The sequence below is a fragment of the Sceloporus occidentalis genome, unplaced genomic scaffold (genome assembly GCF_023333645.1).
Source record: "Sceloporus occidentalis isolate IW3139 unplaced genomic scaffold, rSceOcc1.0.p SCAF_94, whole genome shotgun sequence".
NCBI lineage: Eukaryota > Metazoa > Chordata > Lepidosauria > Squamata > Phrynosomatidae > Sceloporus > Sceloporus occidentalis.
Window position 1 is genome coordinate 2,070,258 of NW_028317074.1, and position 18,578 is coordinate 2,088,835.

At 41.8% G+C, this 18,578-nt stretch overlaps 1 protein-coding gene across 1 annotated transcript in view; it reads left to right on the forward strand.

Moving 5' to 3' along the window:
* The window catches only part of LOC149284382 (extracellular serine/threonine protein kinase FAM20C-like), a 53,272-nt gene continuing 34,694 nt past the window's right edge, over positions 1 to 18,578 (forward strand). The window contains exons 1-5 of the mRNA XM_089496799.1: positions 1 to 368; positions 13,440 to 13,612; positions 16,476 to 16,554; positions 17,166 to 17,258; positions 17,458 to 17,573. Coding sequence (XP_089352925.1) covers positions 1 to 368; positions 13,440 to 13,612; positions 16,476 to 16,554; positions 17,166 to 17,258; positions 17,458 to 17,573 — 829 coding nt within the window. The remainder of the gene's footprint in view (positions 369 to 13,439; positions 13,613 to 16,475; positions 16,555 to 17,165; positions 17,259 to 17,457; positions 17,574 to 18,578) is intronic.

The following is an 18,578-nucleotide window of genomic DNA, read 5'->3' on the forward strand; positions in this document are numbered from 1 at the left end:
ATGCATTTTGCTTTAGACATATCCTCACTGTACGCAGTTTCCTGCCCCTGTGCATCTAATAATCACCCTAGAGCCAAAGTCCATGTGATTCGAAAACCCCACATTGTGCGGACATTACAAGACTTCAGCAGTAGCAATGGTTCAACTCAAAGATCTTCAGTAGATGATGTCCAAGTGCAGAAAATACATCCTACCAAATCCAAGGTTACAAATAAATCAGCAAAAGGATTTCCAGGCTCAAAGTTGGCTGCTTTGTTCAAACACCCATTCTTTAAAACTCCAATGCCAGAAATAAAAGAAGAAGATAAACTGTTTAGAGTTAACTCAAAGGAACGATTTACCTTGAAAGGCAGCGGAAGTGAGGAATGGTGAGAAACATTTTATGTGAAGTTTTGTAATTTCCTATTTGGTTTCCATAAATATTTTACTTGTTTGGGTTTCCTTCCCAGTTTTTAATATGGAATTTTTAAGTCTGTCAGTTTGGGTCAGTGTTAAACAGGTTAACATGTATTTATTAAGTCCTGATTTCATTATTTCAGAATTGTGTTATAATATGTGAGGTCAATTCAGTTACACAATGCCAGCTTAATGTGTGTCCTGCAAGGGTTTGTTGTTTAAGCACAGCAAAGGGTCAGTTACAACATGTGGGGGTAAGATGTCTTGCCAAATATCTTGAGTGTTTTGTTTGGGACACCAAACATCTACTCTGTTATCTATCTTCTAGTTACTCTATCCATTACCTGGTCCATCTAATGGTGACACAAGAAATACTGTATAACATACAGGACTAATTTAAAGGGACACTTGAATGTGCATGATAGCTGAGAGACGCATTTAAAATTATGTGGCGTACATATATTTTTGCAATTTCTTCCTGCGAATGCTGCAGGAAGGAGTCTATGTGAGTGATTTTCTGCCATTGATTGGTTGCTCTTAGCTGCAAGAATCCTTGGGCCATGGAGGGTATGGGAAGCTGCAGATTCTCCCTAAATTAAGTACGTTTTAATTTTTTTTAATTTGAGCAATGGATATGACTAGAAGGTCATAGGTTTAGATGTAATATAAGGACATTTTCATTTATAGAGAGGGTGGTAGCTAGTATATTGAGTTTTTACATCAGGAAAAAAGGGCAGACTAGATGACCAAATGGTTCTTATCTGATGTTAAATTCTATGTTTGCTACGTTCTCTGTTAATACTTAGAAACTACTTTCATATTTAGGGGGCTCCCTGGGACATTGGAGTGTCCCTTTAATACAGCAATATAATATACATTACTTAAGTTTTCCCAATTAGAGGAGTCACACTACTATTGATTCATAGCTATGACTATAAAGCATGTCCCAGCTATATACATCTACAATTTGCAGGGGCTATTGGATTTTGGATTCACACCTGAGACCTTGTAACACTAACGAGTCACATGAGGAGGGGAAACGGCTAATTGGACCCAATTTGGACATTTACACTTTGGGGTGTACTCACTTTTGTTGCCAAGATTTAGACATTAAGGCTGTGTGTTGAGTTATTTTGATGGGAGAACCAAATTTATACAGGCTGTACACTCACTACTCTACATTGTAGCAGAGTGTCATTTCTTCAGTGTTGTCACATGAAAAGATATAATAAAATATTTACAAAAATGTGAGGAGTGTACTCACTTTTGTGAGATACTGTATTTTATATTGTTTTATGCAGTTGCACACAGGATGCTTCAGTTTTTACCATTTATTTTACATCCTGTATACAGTAATCTGCTTAAAGCAATGATAAAGTAGCCACTTCAGGGTAATCTCGTATCCCTAAAAAATCCTTCCAGTAAATGTTGACCAGCCAAACAATCAAGAATGACTGCTAGAAATCTGATCCTAGATCATTTTCCAGAAACAGCAACTAAGCTACTGACACACATGTAGGTGTAGAGTTTTCTTTTACATAAACAGTGGAGATAATCCCCAACTTTTAACATGCAAAATACTTAAGCATGTGGGTTTTTTTGTGGGGGGCACAGGAAGCTTTACAGATTTATTAGCACTATTACAATGGGGGGGGTAAACAATTCAATAAGCTTAATAACGATTAAGACATACTGATGCACAAGGAGGAACAAAGTCTGCTATAGCAAGCTTACAATCAATCATATCAGCCCTTTTTAAAGCAGACATAGATGGATTCATTTCCGATACGTTTCCTTCTTCCTCCATTGTTATCTTATATAGCACCGCCATATTCTGCAGGGCTGTACAATGGTTAAACAGGACAAAATAAGTAGTGTATCACATAACAATTTGAATTTACTGAAGCAAAAATTGAGGAAGGCCCTGCTTAAATGAGCATATTATGCTTTCGAAAGCTGTGGGATGCTTGGGAGTTATGAAATATGTATTTTAAACATGTATTTTTAACGTACTTTAAAGGCCTTGGTGGTGCTTTTCTGTTTGCATGTTCTACCGAGTATGACTGCTGTCATCAATTAATATCCAATATTAATTAATAAACCTAATAATAATTAATAAACATGTTTCACATATAAGCCTAATATTACAAAGTTTTAGGTACCCTCAGAACAGGAACATCTTAAGTTCCTCAGTCCTTTTTAAACTATTGCCTGATGTCCGAGATCACCTAAACGTTTAAGTGTATTTCAAAGTCTAATATAAATTATGTGAAAGAGACAGTGTTTGAAAGAGACATGAAATATAAACCTTAGAGATGGCTACAAAAAGAAACACATTTTTTTTGTGCCCATGGGTTTCCATTTCCAGTGCAATGTATAAATTATAAATATTAAACAGCATTAAACAGCAAGCATGTGCAAATAAAGGTGCAATTATGTAAAGAAACTACTTAATGAACAAGACAAATCATTAATTAAATTAAGTAAATATCCCATAGATATACAATACAGTATATGACACTTTGAACATGAACATCCCTCCTAATTGTTGAGTTTTAGCCATACCCATTGCTAACAAGTATCTAAAATCAAGCACATTGGCATGTCTTCATAGACAAACATTGCAAAAGAATGGGACACAGTGAAAAGCTGAATGACTTTAAAACATGGCACTTTCATATGATGCTGTCTTTGTCACAAGTCAGTTCGTGACAATTCTGTCCTGCTAAATCTGCCATGATACACTGTAAGTGTTATTATTGTGTTGTAGAAGCTTGTAGGTGTAACAACAGCTCAGCTATGAATCGGTAAACCACGCACTCTCACAGAGAGGGACTGTTGAGTGCTAAATCACATATCCTCTGTAGCATCACTCATTATAGCGTTCCAAACTGTCTCTGTGTTGCAGTGGCGACTCTAGAGACAATATATAGGGGGGGCACACAAGATACCACAGTCAAACTGGGGGGGCATTCATAATTTCCAAAAGTAATGAGCTATGGAATTATACTTTTGTCATTGGGCTAAAATAATACTTGATCATTCAACATGGGAAGCCTGAAGCCACAATTGAGTGCGACTAATCCTTGAAATAAATATTATAATACAATAAATAACTTTTCCACTAAATGATTTCAGGGCCTTGAACGTTTTGTCCCCTGAAGTCACTACAACTTCAGGAGGGCATTTTATCTCTGGATAAATATAAATTAAATTATTCCTACTGTAAGTTAAGTGCCAGGAAACAGATGACCAAAAACACACACCAACACAGGCTCTGTCACACCGACACCCAGACACACACACCAGGACAGGCTCTGCCACACCGACAACCAAACACACACACACACACACCAGGACAGGCTCTGCCACACAGACACCCACACACATCAGGACAGGCTCTGCCACACCCACATCCAAACACACACACACACACACACCAGGACAGGCTCTGACACACTGACACCCAAACACATCAGGACAGGCTCTGCCACACCCACTTCCAAACACACACACACACACCAGGACAGGCTCTGACACACTGACAACTGAACACACACACCAGGACAGGCTCTGCCACACCAACACCCAAATACACACCAGGACAGGCTCTGCCACACCAACACCTATACACACACACCCGAGGACAGGCTCTGCTACACTGATAACCAAAAATACACAAACAGCAGGACACAATCTACGTCACTGTAAGGATCGTCTTACCAGAAGGAATCCGGGATGCAGGAAAGGAACACGCTTGCTCAGTACAGGACACGCACAAGGGGCCTGAGGTGGATAACAGGGCACTTGGCGGTGTTACTGTAAGCACGGGTGATCAGGACAGCACCGTTAAGCAGACCAGGGTCAGGATACCGGAGGTTCTCAGAGTCGTTAGGAAAGCCAGGGTCAGGATACCGGAAATACACAGGAGCCGAAATGGAAAGCCGAGGTCAGGATGCCAGAGATACACAATAACCGTTTAGCGGACCGGGGTCAGGATGCCAGAGATACCCAAAGTCGTAAGAATAGCCAGGGTCAGGATTCCAGAAGTTCACGATAGCCGTTGAGCAGACCAGGGTCAGGATACCAGCAATAGAACAAGATACAGGTAAAAATACGAGGGGCTCAATAGGTACGGAAGCACCAGTACAACTGAGCACCGGTGGATAGGTTTGGGAAGTTTAAATAGCCCGGGGAGGCGTTCCCCGGCGTCCCTGACGTAACCGCGTCCACCGTCGCCATAGCGACGCAGCGGAATCCAGGCGGCGGTCAGCCGCATAAATATTCATGAAGTAGCCGCGCGTGTGAGCGGCTGCTTCATGTAGCAGGGAATGATGCCGGCGTTTCTGCCGGGAGGACGGAGAGGAACTTCCCCGCGTCTGCCAGGTAAGTGCCTTACAGGATCCCCCCGCAAGACGCGACCTCTGGGGGCGTGGAGAACCCGGCTTGAGAGGATGCAGCTTGTGGAATCTGCGAACACAGACGGGGGCATGCACCTGATCTGCCGGTTCCCAGGTTCTTTCTTCTGGGCTATACCCCTTCCAGTGTATCAGGTATTCCAAGTGTCCACGATGGATCCTGGAGTCAACAATTTTTTGTACCACATACTCCTCCACCCCATCGATAACAACAGGAGCAGGCGGAGGAGGTACACGACCAGGAAAAGGGTTAGCTACCCATGGCTTGACTAGAGATACGTGGAACACGGGATGGATCCGACATGTAGCGGGCAGTTTCAGCTGCACTGTTACTGGATTGATGATCCTGGTGATGACATAAGGACCGATAAACTTGGGTCCTAATTTTTTCGATGGCACCTGCAGGCGCAGGTTACTTGTGGACAACCAGACTTTGTCACCGCAACGGTAGGTTGGTGGGCTGGATCTATGACGATCTGCATATAATTTGTATGTTTTACGAGCCTTGATCAGGTTCTCTTTCAGGGTTCGAAATTGTCTGGCGAGAGCGGTGACTCGGTCCGTAATTCCAGGAACCGTAGGTCCGGTGGGTAGGCCCGGAATCATGGTAGGATGGTAGCCGTAGTTTGCGAAAAATGGTGACATTTGTATGGAACGTTGTTTTTGGTTGTTGTAGGTAAATTCCGCCGGGGGGAGGAACTGGAGCCAATCATTCTGGAGGTGAGTGGTGTAACATCTCAAATATTGTTCCAATATTTGGTTTAAACGTTCTGTTTGACCGTTGGTTTGAGGATGAAAGGCCGTGGACAGCGTGGGACGAATGTGCAGATTTCGACAGAAGATCTTCCAGAAGCGTGATGTGAATTGTACCCCCCGGTCAGAAGTGATGGTCTGTGGTAGTCCATGGAGCCGAAAAACTGTATTCAGGAACAAGGTGGCCGTGGTCGCTGCTGAGGGAATACCAATGGTGGGAATAAAATGTGCCATCTTAGTAAATCTGTCTACCACCACCATTATTGTGTCGTGTTTCTTTGAGGGTGGTAGATCCACAATAAAGTCCATAGAAATTTTCGACCAGGGGACCGATGGGATAGGTAATGGGCGGAGGAGGCCTACTGGTTTCTTGCGTGTGGTCTTGGTTCGGGCACAGGTGGTACATGAGCGGACAAACGAGGTAACGTCTCGATCCAGTGAAGGCCACCAAAAATGACGTCGGACGAGATCTAGGGTCTTCTTAATGCCCCCATGTCCAGAAAGGAGGGAGTCATGACAGGTTTGTAATACCCTTAGACGGGCCGGTCGTGGTACAAATATCATGTTACGGTAATAGAGAAGGTTCCTGGTACAACGGATAGGAGGATGTGTTCTTGGTATTGGCACGCCACGGGATGAAGTACGGATGTAGTCTATAAGGGGTGGTTGGTGAGTGAGAAACAAATTGGATGGGAGAATGGTATTGGACTGACTCTTAGGGTGATGTGAAGTAACTGGTATTCGGGACAAGGCATCTGCTTTAATATTTCGGGATCCAGGGCGGTAGGTGATATGTAAATTAAATCTTGTGAAGAAGAGAGCCCACCTTGCCTGTCTCGGGCACAACCTACGTGCAGAACGAAGATACTCGAGGTTCCGATGGTCGGTATAAACCGTCACGGGGTGTATGGTACCTTCAAGAAGATGACGCCAAGCTTCTAGTGCCTGCTTGATGGCCAACAATTCTCTATCCCCCACACTGTAGTTCATTTCTGAAGGGGTGAGTTTGCGAGAGTAATAGGCTACTGGGTGTAGACTCTGTTTTTCTCCATGTCTCTGAGATAAGATTGCCCCTACGGCTACATCCGAAGCGTCAACCTCCACATAAAAGGGTTCAGCAACGTTGGGTTGGATGAGAATAGGAGCCGTGGTAAAATACCGTTTCAAGATGTCAAACGCCTTCTGAGCGTCAGGTGACCATGCGAAATGAGAGGACTGGCGAGTAAGTCTCGTGATGGGTGCGATGACATGAGAGAAATTTTGAATGAATTTGCGATAGTAATTCGCGAAACCGATGAAGCGTTGGATCGCTTTTTTATCAGAGGGTATCGGCCATTCCAGTATTGCTGACACTTTCTTAGGATCCATTTGTAGACTCCCTGGCGTGATAATGAACCCCAGGAATTCCACTCGGGAGGATTCGAATTGGCATTTCTCTAGTTTAGCATAGAGATGATGTGAGCGTAGGCGTTTGAGGACCAGTTTAACCTGGTTCCGATGTTCAGACAAAGTTGATGAGAAAATGAGGATGTCATCCAAATAGACTACCAGGAAGATGTCAAGGTAGTCCCGGAACACGTCATTTAGGAAATGTTGAAACGTCGCGGGGGCGTTACATAAACCGAAAGGCATTACGAGGTACTCAAAGTGTCCATAGTGACTTCGAAAGGCGGTCTTCCACTCGTCTCCCTCCCGTATGCGAACTAGATTGTAAGCCCCCCGGAGATCAATTTTAGTGAAGATGTGTGCATCTTTCAGTCGGTCCAGAAGTTCAGGAATAAGTGGCAACGGATATCTGTTCTTTATAGTGATTTTGTTTAATTCACGATAGTCGATGCACAACCTACTGCCAAAGGGAATGGGAGCTCCTGGGAGAAGATCGATAGGACAATCATAAGTCCTTTGGGGAGGAAGAGAGTCGGCTCCCTTCTTATCGAACACATCACTGAATTCTGCATATTGCTTGGGGAGACGTAGGACCGGAGAAGAGGATGAATCGTCAGGGAGTAGCAGGAGTGATTGGCGATTGGAGAGACAACGAGTGCGACAAAAAAAAGATTGGAAGGAGAGGGTGTCTGTGGACCAGTTTATCGTAGGATTATGAAGCCTCAGCCAGGATAGTCCGAGAATAATTGGGAACATAGGTGATGGGATCAAGTCAAAGTTCAGATGTTCCATATGATTATTTCCCAGTAGTACCTGGAGTCGTGGTGTTTCTTGGGTGATGGGTCCAGAAGATAGCGGAGTGCCATCTACTACTTGGATATGTATTGGAGCTGCTTTGGTCAATGTTGGTATGTGCAATTGCTTGGCAAAATCTTGATCCATAAAGCAGCTACTGGCACCGGAGTCAATGATGGCAGACACTGTAGTAGAATTACTGGTCCACTGCAAAAACAAAGGAATGGATAGGTGAGGAGACCCGTCTCTAGGAAAGGAACTCAAGCAAACTGTAGTATGTGTGGGCTTACCCTTAGGAGGGAGTCGAGGACAGGAGTGGATCAGATGCCCGGGTTCGCCACAGTATAGGCACAGATTGTTCCTCCGACGACGGGTTTTCTCAGCTTCGGATAGTGGGCCGCGTGCCAATCCGATCTGCATCGGTTCCTCCGGAGGGGGCATGATCGCTGGTAACTGGAGAGGAGGAAGGGTAGGAGCCGTAGGAGCAGTATGAGCCACAGGAGGGAAGTGGCGTCTCGGGGCAGGAACGGCTGAAGCTGCGCGTTCCAGGCGTCTTTCCCGAAATCTGCGGTCAAGCTGAATAGTCAGATATATTAAATCCTCTAATGAATTGGGGACACCCACACGGGCCAGTTCATCCTTTAAGCTCTCGGATAAACCCAGACGGAATTGGTCCAGAAGTGCTGGTTCGTTCCATGTACTTTCAAAAGCCAGGCTCCGGAATTCTGTGACGTATTCCTCCACAGGTCTTTTGCCTTGGTGTAACGCACGTATGGCTGCTTGTGCAGAGGTGGAACGAAACGGGTCATCAAACAAGGTATCCATAGCATGACTGAAATCAGCCCAGGAATTCAGGACGGAGTTATTAGTGTGAAGCAGATGATGGGCCCACAGTTGGGGTTCACCAGAGAGCAAGGAGATCACAGTTCGTACTTTAACATGGTCAGAGGCGTACGTTCTAGGTTGTAGTGAGAACAGGATCTGGCAGGATGTCATGAATGTGCGATAACGAGTTCTGTCCCCAGAGAAACGTTCAGGTAAAGGCACCTTAGGTTCAGGAGCAGTAGCACCGATTTCCTCCATCACCGGGGGCGGAGCTGTTCCAGAAGGGGATTCCCCGGAGGCAGGTAGACTTGTCTGGAGTTCATGAAGTTGACGCTGCATGTGTGCGTGGCTAGTTTGGAGGTCTTGAAGAGAACGAGTGAGGGAGGCAATTTGTCCCGTGAGAGCCGAGAGGGCGTCAGCAATTCCTGCGGATTCCATGTCTTGGCTCAGTTGTTCTGTAAGGATCGTCTTACCAGAAGGAATCCGGGATGCAGGAAAGGAACACGCTTGCTCAGTACAGGACACGCACAAGGGGCCTGAGGTGGATAACAGGGCACTTGGCGGTGTTACTGTAAGCACGGGTGATCAGGACAGCACCGTTAAGCAGACCAGGGTCAGGATACCGGAGGTTCTCAGAGTCGTTAGGAAAGCCAGGGTCAGGATACCGGAAATACACAGGAGCCGAAATGGAAAGCCGAGGTCAGGATGCCAGAGATACACAATAACCTTTTAGAGGACCGGGGTCAGGATGCCAGAGATACCCAAAGTCGTAAGAATAGCCAGGGTCAGGATTCCAGAAGTTCACGATAGCCGTTGAGCAGACCAGGGTCAGGATACCAGCAATAGAACAAGATACAGGTAAAAATACGAGGGGCTCAATAGGTACGGAAGCACCAGTACAACTGAGCACCGGTGGATAGGTTTGGGAAGTTTAAATAGCCCGGGGAGGCGTTCCCCGGCGTCCCTGACGTAACCGCGTCCACCGTCGCCATAGCGACGCAGCGGAATCCAGGCGGCGGTCAGCCGCATAAATATTCATGAAGTAGCCGCGCGTGCGAGCGGCTGCTTCATGTAGCAGGGAATGATGCCGGCGTTTCTGCCGGGAGGACGGAGAGGAACTTCCCCGCGTCTGCCAGGTAAGTGCCTTACAGTCACAGACGTCTACATCAGGATTGATTTTTCACACTGGATTGTCGTTTATACCCCCCTTAGTGTTTTTGCCCCTTGTATATTGATGCCCCTGCTTCTAATCTAAACGGCCGCTGGGTGCTGATGCCGCCGGCCGGCGCTACTTTAATACTTTTTTTTAAAATGTAATATGGCAAGCCGGATCGGCTATTAAATGAAAAAAAAAATAGTATTAAAGCAGCGCCGGCCGGCGGCCTCAGCACCCAGCGGCCGTATGCGATGGCCGCCAAGTGATGGGAGCAGCGTGAGGGGTGAAAGCTCTGCCCCCTCGCACTCACACTGCGGCCATCAGATTGTTGGAAATCAAATCTAAACGGCCGCTGGGTGCTGATGCTGCCGGCCACGCTACTTTAATACTTTATTTTTAATATGGCAAGCAGATCCGGCATATTAAATAAATAAAAAAAAGGATTAAAGTAGCTCCGGCCGGTGGCATCAGCACCCAGCGGCCGTTTAGATAAGTTTTCCAGCAGTCTGATGGCCGCATAGTGATGGGAGCAGCGTGAGGGGTGAAAGGTGAGTGCGAGGGGGCGGAGCCACTTCACTTGACTTGCCCCCCAGGCCTTAGGCTGCCAGCCCTCCCCTGCCTGCTGCCCATATATATATTAATATTAGCCCCAATTGCCGATAGCAGGTATAGATCAACACATTAACACACAAACCAAGCTTTGCATGTATAGATCAACTGAAATGCACTTGTGATCTCAGCACTGAAGGTATATATCAAATAAACAGAATCAGACATACAAATCCTGTATTTGCAGGTATACAATAGTATATGAAACGTAGCATTGCAGGTATAGATCAAATAAATACATGGAAACAGCATTGCAGGTATTAATCAACTGAATAAGACATACAAACACTGTATTTGCAGGTATACATAAATAATGTATGGAAATATATATATATATGGATCTACAGAATAACGCAGAAACACAGCTTTGCAGGTATAGATGAATTGTAATTCACATAAAAACACGTCATTAAAAGGTATCTTTAAAACCCCCTAAATTACAGGCATAGATCACAGGTTGCACACCCCAAAGCCAGCCCTGGCGTCCACACTGCCCACACAGCAATCACACTCTTATCATACCCAGGCAACCAGTAAATGCTGGTACCTAGGCATGATGGGACTGCGCATACTCATTCAAACACCCTCCCCACCCCCTTACCTGCACTGCAGCTCCTCGATGCCGCTCACAGACTTCAGCAGAGGGCGCGTCCTCCCTCTGCGTTCTCTGGTACTGCACAGAGGAAGCAGGACTGGAGCAGAGTCATGTGATGTCACATGAACTCTGCTAGGTTCCGCTTCCTCTGTGCAGTACAGAAGACCCTCCCACAGGTAAGTAGCTGGGCTCGAGGTGCGGCTCGAGGTGCGGGCTGCACCCTCTCTCTCCTCCGCATAAAAAAATAAATAAATAAATAGACGGGATTTAAAGTCGCATTGCCGTTAGCAATCACACTCCTATCATGGAGGATAGGATAATGGTCCAGTGCTGTTTTTCAAAGTGAAGGCTAATGTTAATGCTACAGTAAACAAAGATATTTTAGACAATCATATGCTTCCAACTTTGTGGCACCAGTTTGGGGAAGGTCATTACCTGTTTATTAAATATGGACTCTGCCTACCCGTGCCTTTTGGTGTGCAGTACATAAACTGTATGTAAACTGGTCCACAGGCACAAAAAGTTTAGCTTCAAAGATCAGATGTGATGAACCAAGACCCAAAAGCACTGGAAGCTGAGATTATATAATACGAGTTTCATTTTGGATTTTACTGTGATTTGTGAATTTTGTTGTATATATTGATTTGTATCCATTTGATGTTGCATAAATTTGTGTGTTCTTGTACCATACCAATGAAATGCATGAGCGTGAAAGTTATATAAAACTATGGTATGCATCAATCATGTTTCTAAAAACAATACCTTTATAGTTAGTCTCTCATGTGAAGAAAACAAAGCATCTGATAGTCTTCACCTCTTTTCTCTCAATGACTCTCAGTGACAAGAGAAAATTATGGTGAAAACCATAAATATTGTTCGAGACTTCCCTTTACAAATTGAATACATTTTTATTCTTGTATTGTTTGATAGCGCTATCATCAAAGTGCTTGTTGGGCAATACTAACAAAAAGCGTCTTTCCATTAATGTGAGTGCTGTTCATTGGTCATGTAACTATGAGAGAAGAATCCTCATTAAAATATCATGTGTTTTTTCCTACATAGAGGAACATCAAATGTACCAGTCGTGTACTAGAATGTGACAGTAGCTAATTGGCTCTGTGAGCCAGCTTTCCAGCCTGTATGTATCTGCAAGCATATTTGATCCTCTCTTCAAAATAGCTTTTTTCCAGAATGTTTCATTTTTTTTCTTTTTATAAGAGTCTCTATACAGACTGCAGTTATTTTGGGCAATTCATTCAGCACAGTGCCATTCTTAAAAAGATAGCCAACCGGATTTTCACTTTTTTGACTGGGTGCCTTCTGTACTGACCATTTAAACTAACCTTTAAGGAAGTAGGTTTACTCAATACACAAGCCCCCCTGATAAAGCACTTAGTAGAGACAAAACATATGTTGGGCAGCAATTTTTTCTTCCTTCACTCCTTACATACTAACAAACATCTAACATTTTATTTCCAAGGCATTTATCCATTCAGTGATATGGTAATGGCAATAATGAGTTGGGGAGAATAGGAGAAAATATATTTACCCCACTACCCCTCTACTAAATTTAATATAAGCCTTCTCTTTTCATTAAAACTATATATTTGAATCAGCTATATATATCAGAGTTAATATATACAGAGTTAATGTATACAAAGTTATTGACTTTCTAATAGTTATTTTATGGATATATCGGAGGCCAACTAAACATGTCCATTGTCCAATTTAATAATTGGGGTGCATGCCCATTAGGAAAGACCCTCTTTAAGGACTGTTATTTAACTAATCATAGAAGTGCATCAATTAAAAAAATGGAGTACCTGCTACATGATTCCTAATATCACCTTTTTTAATTGGTTTCAATTGATTTTAAACAGTTTTCATATTGCTAAAAAGGCCCAGGTGATCTTTGTCATTTTGTAGATATGACAGCACTTGTACTCTATTACCAACACAATACTCAAAATCCAGCCTAACTAGCTAGCATCTCTCATTTCTTTTTTTCCTTTTTATACATTTTTATATTGTGAAATTAAGTTAAATAGCTTGGTTGGCGGCAGGGTATCTGATAACAAACTTATTTATTTAGCTGAGGGACTGAAACAGAACAAGATGATACTTCAGTTGATGTCTCCATTAACGTCACACAGCAAACAGCAGAAGTATCAGCTCGTGTCAGAACAATTGTTAAATCTCAAATAGTGGCATATTTTGTGTCGATCAGCATGTGCTTCGGGATTCATACAATTGTAAACTTGTACTATACTGCTATATTCTTAATAATATGATAATAGCAGAAAGCAAACTGGTTATAAATAAATATACTTAGATAAATATTTAAAGACAATCTTGACACAAAAAAATACAGGATAGAAAAAAGGCTTTGAAAATGGGGGCCAATAAAGGAGACACAATTTATTCATACTGTATACAAGAGAGGAAAATTATCAATGTTAAAATAATACAATTCCTCAGTCACACATTCTATTCTCTTTCCCTACAGGATCAGTGCTAATGTGGAATTCATCCTTCCCACAGGTGAATCACCAGCTGACACCTATCCTACGTGGCTAAAATTCCACATCGGGATTAATCGTTATGAGTTATACCCAACCCAAGATCCACTTATACCTATTCTGCTTAAGGAAATGTCTACTCAACGTATTCTTAACTCAGGTAATAAAGTCTTTACATCTGAATGTAGAATGTTTATAGTAAAGTTATAAGCAGATGCACATACTAAGTAACCTTGAGTAGGTGAACTTTCCTTAGAAGCTGTTTATGGCCTGCTTTGACCTCTGGGTCCCCAATCGGAGGATGGAGGGTAAAACTTGTGTAAATTGTTGACACAGATTTACTATGTACAATAAGATTTTTTTAGAACGTATGTATTGTATTCTCTAATTTGTATGTAATATCTACCGCTTCTGTTGAGACATGCCCCTAAATTGTATGCCTAACCCCTTTTTGCTTAATTTCACCCTGGCTGCCTTACTTGTACTACTGAAGCCCTATTTTTGGGACAAATTATAACAATACATACGTGCAGATCCATTTTCATTTTTTTCTTCCTGGTATATAAAGCTCTTCAATCACCAGACCATTCCCCAATGGCTGTTATGTTAATAAAACCACTTTTTAAAACTTTGCACCAGTATATTTTATACATAACATCTTTTCGTCTGTGAGAGTCTACCTAGAAGCAATTTAACAATATCCCATGTTATATTACATTTTGAAATCTGGATTTCATTAAAATTATTATATTGTAAGCTTGTTTGAGCAAGGTCCTCATTGCCTTTTGTTTCAATAAGTCAAATTTGTTATGTGATGCGGGCAGTCTTGCTGGTGTTGCGGGCAGGAGCTGGCGGTCAGGCACTGTACCTACAGGTCCCGTTAATCCCACGCAGTCCCGCAAGGCTGCCTTCGCACTGCTCCCTTACAGTGTCTCCTCTCTTGCTCCGCCCAGGAACAAAGCGGAGTCACGTGATGTGACGTCACTTCCCGTGACTCCGCTGTGTTCCTGGGCGGAGCAAGAGACGCTGTGAGGGAGCAACTCGAGGGCAGCCTTACGGGCCTGTGTGGGAAATCTGCAGTTCAGGTAAGGAGGCGGGCGTGATTGGCCACATTTGTGGTGGGAGCGGACGGGATTGGGCACACATGTTGCGGGAGCGGGCAGGGGTGGAACACCCACATTGCGGGAGCAATGCAGGATTGTACCTGGCGGGAACGGGATTAAAAAAGCAGTCCCGCGCAGGGCTCTAGTATGAAGGACTCAGAGCCAAGTGTGGATTAATACGCAGGTGCCTGTTTTATTTTGTACTCTTCTTAGAAGAGTTACATTAACAAAATCAACAAATCCTTGCTCTTCTGAGCAATTACTAAACACTGTAGTTTTGCTTACTACCCTTAGGCAGTGTGTCTGCTTACCAACTTAAATAAATACAGATATGTAAAAGGCAGTCTGGCAGCATTCCCCCTGTTCTGCTCACAAATGAATATATCAGGTTCTAGGCTTAGCCTGCTCTTTATAGTCCTTCACAGGTCACCTGAGTTCGAGTCTCTTGAAAATAGGGACTGAATTCCTTAGTACAATTTAGGTATAATTATGATCAAAATATGTAAAATACAATATTTTATGAAATATGCAAAATTACGGCACTATTCATTATGGTAAGACCACACCTACAATATTAATATAAAGATATACGCTATATATTTTCTCTGATCCTCGGTTCTAGCATCACACCAAAATTTATAATTTAAATTGAGATATTATACAAATAAAGTTACTCAAGATATGATTTATTGTGGAAAAAATCTATAACATTTTAGTATAAATTTTAGTATAAATATAAAGAAAAATTATCTTCAAAACATATAAAAATATTCCATGGCATTATTTTGTGTATTATTGATAGGTTATCAAGTATGAATTACTGGCTTATGGCGATAACAGATAAGACAATGCAATAAGTATCATAAACATATTCCTCAGAATGGTATCAGAATGTGTTAAAAGTATCCAATATTTCCTCCATTGCACTAAACCAGTTAACTTTTTTCACAGCAAACAAAAAAGCAGAATGCAACAATTAGGGTGGTAACCAAAAAAAACACTATATCAGACTGTACAAGTCTGTTGCGATGTCACTAAGAACAACAATTTAAAAGACAACTGTATTTGCAATTATGTAACTTCTTCTTAGTAAGATTTTTATAGATGAAAATATGGTAATATCAAACTCCAATATACTACAGATTATAGATATAAAACCTTATCCATTATTGCCATATTTTCGTGTGGGAAGATGCAGTTCTCAAAAGCCTGTCTATGCAATAATGGAATATACTATTTTGCCCTAAAAGGAGTAAAATTATTCTCAATGTTGAAGAAGACAAAATATGCTAAAAAAAAAACATAAAAATACAGTTATATTTACCGCCTCTTGTCACTGTTGTCCAACTGGTCTCTGCTAAAAAGGAATTAGAAATCAAACCAATTCACTACCATTGATTAAAATATCTAGGTATACTATATCATATTAGTCTCCGAAACCTACATTCCACTATCTCTGACCTTTCCCTGAAATGAACTGTTGGTACTCATTAAACTCTTCCATAATTAGAGCAGCTGGGTCATACATTTGGTTAGGACATACTTAATGAAACTTCTAGTTTCACCAAGACTTGTTTGTTCTAATATACCCCTTTTTATTTGATTATAAAGAAAACAAGATGACTCTGACCCCATTTTGGTTTTGTTTGATGTATAATACGCTAAAATCTAATATACATATGTCTGGCACAAAATATCTGACAACACAGTCACCCTGTTAGTGGGATAGAGAACCGGTCAACCCTGCTCTCTCGGATACTCCAGCCCATCCAAAATACACAGAGTAAAGGATAGCAAACACTATACTGTCCCTGGGGCTGCATTTTCCCAATATCCAGAGACCTTTTTGTATCAGATAGTGTAAAGGGTGAGCATATGAGTGCTCATTGTCTAATATGCTACTTATCTATTTCTACTTAGTTCAAAAACCTGGTGGGACGCAGCTCAAGCTTGTGATGTCCTTTCCAAACTTTGGTCAGGCCTTATTCAAGCCCATGAAGTAAGTATAGGAACAATCGGAGCATATTTTATGACTGACTCACTTTCTGTCAAAGTGAAACACTATAGTCTTTCAGGTTGTAAGTGCTAGAGAATGGTCTTTACCTTCTATGGCGGTTTTGATAAAATATTTTTATGTATACCTCTTATTGTAAAGCACTGCTGAACCTATTGATGCCAGATGAATAAAACAGAATAGTAATACGGTAATACATACCATATTGTCAAATACACAATGATTGGGGTTTTTTTGTTTTTTATTCATGCAAAAAAAACCTCTGCCATGATGCCGTTCAGACTAAAAATCAATTATTGTAGTAGAATATTTGCAATGACATTTAGAATGAAAATAATTCATTAGGTCTCAGATAATATTCACATATTCTTACAATTACAATTAAATATATTCAAATCTATTCCTTAGTTTTGATGCAACATTTATAATTTTTGTATTTCATTAGAGCATTCAGTAAACCATTTCAATGTTTGCATGTGCACAATAAATATGCACACATTGGCTTCAGTGTGGGCTTTCATATGTGTCCTTTGTACATATATATGTTACAGTATATATAAGCATGTATTACTTTTCTGTTTTCTTGTTCTTCTCAGACAGACTCGGGACCAAGAGACTCCCCCAGATTTTTTTTACTTCTCAGATTTTGAGAGACACAACGCAGAGATAGCAGCTTTTCACTTGGACAGGTACATAATTACAAAGAGACATACACAGGCATACACAGAGAGTACACTTATAAAAGCTTCAATGCAGCGATAGCTAGTTTTGTCTATATGGGTAAGCACACACAGTTAATGGTTTCACCTGTACATCTCCTAATAGGCAAGTTTACAAAGGTACAAAAACAAGTCTTTGAAGCTCTGTCCTTTATCTTTTCCAACAAAGGATCCTGGGTTTCCGCAGAATCCCACCGGTGGTTGGGCGTCTGGTGAATATCACTAAAGAGATCAGAGACATCACAACAGACAAAAAGTTGACTAAGACTTTCTATATCTCACCAGGTATGACAGACATTTCACATATTAGCAAAGATAATAGATGAGGACACAATTTTTATGAATACAATGTAAATATAACAATCTAGCATGTTGGTAATATTTTTAAAGCTCATGGCTATTTTTGCATCCATCATTAATATTTATATTTTGTTTAGACATTTTGGGTGATGGCAAACATGACAGGATGCCCCCAGATATATTTTCCTTTTCTCTCCAACAGCATTTCTTCCCTAGCAACCTCTGCCTCACATATAATGTTGACACTATATGTCATTTCATACCTTTTTTCCATACAATTGGCACAGAGTTTCTACCCTCTTCCTCGGATTTCTTTTTCTCCCCCTAAATATTTGTCTAAACTCACCAATAGTGATCTGCTAGAACAGAGCAAAGGACTCTGTGGCTTATTTATTGTAGTCTCTCTAAGATATATATTCCTTAGAGATGATCTGCCATTTCTCCCAAAATCTGTGTTTAATTGTCTGAAGCTTCAAATAAACAGTGTGAATGCATGAAACCCTTACCTAATGTATACAACGAAAAAACTAGCTTTTTTAATTTTTTGCATAATTTTTGTCATTATATTATCTCTCACCTCCTGTTTAGTTGCTGATTGTTTTTGATTGTTTGGGAAGCTTTACATAACTGCTTAAGCTCAGCCATATTCCTAGGATGTCTGGTGTGAACAGCTCTCTTAAGGTCATTTCACAGCATCTCTACAGAGTTAAGGTCTGGGCTCTGACTGGGCCATGCCAAAAGGTGGACTTTCTTTTTTGAAAGAATTCTGTAGTACATTTACTTGGATGTCGAGGGTCATTGTCCTGCTGCATCAACCAACTTCTACTGAGCTTCAGCTGGCAGACAGCCATCCTGTATGATACCTCAATGATGACATGCTGTCCAGTACTGATGCAACAAAGCAGCCCTAAATCATGATACCCCCCTCCAACATTGGTCTTAGTTTCATCAGTCCACAAAACATTTTCCCAGTAGCGTTGTGGAGTGTCA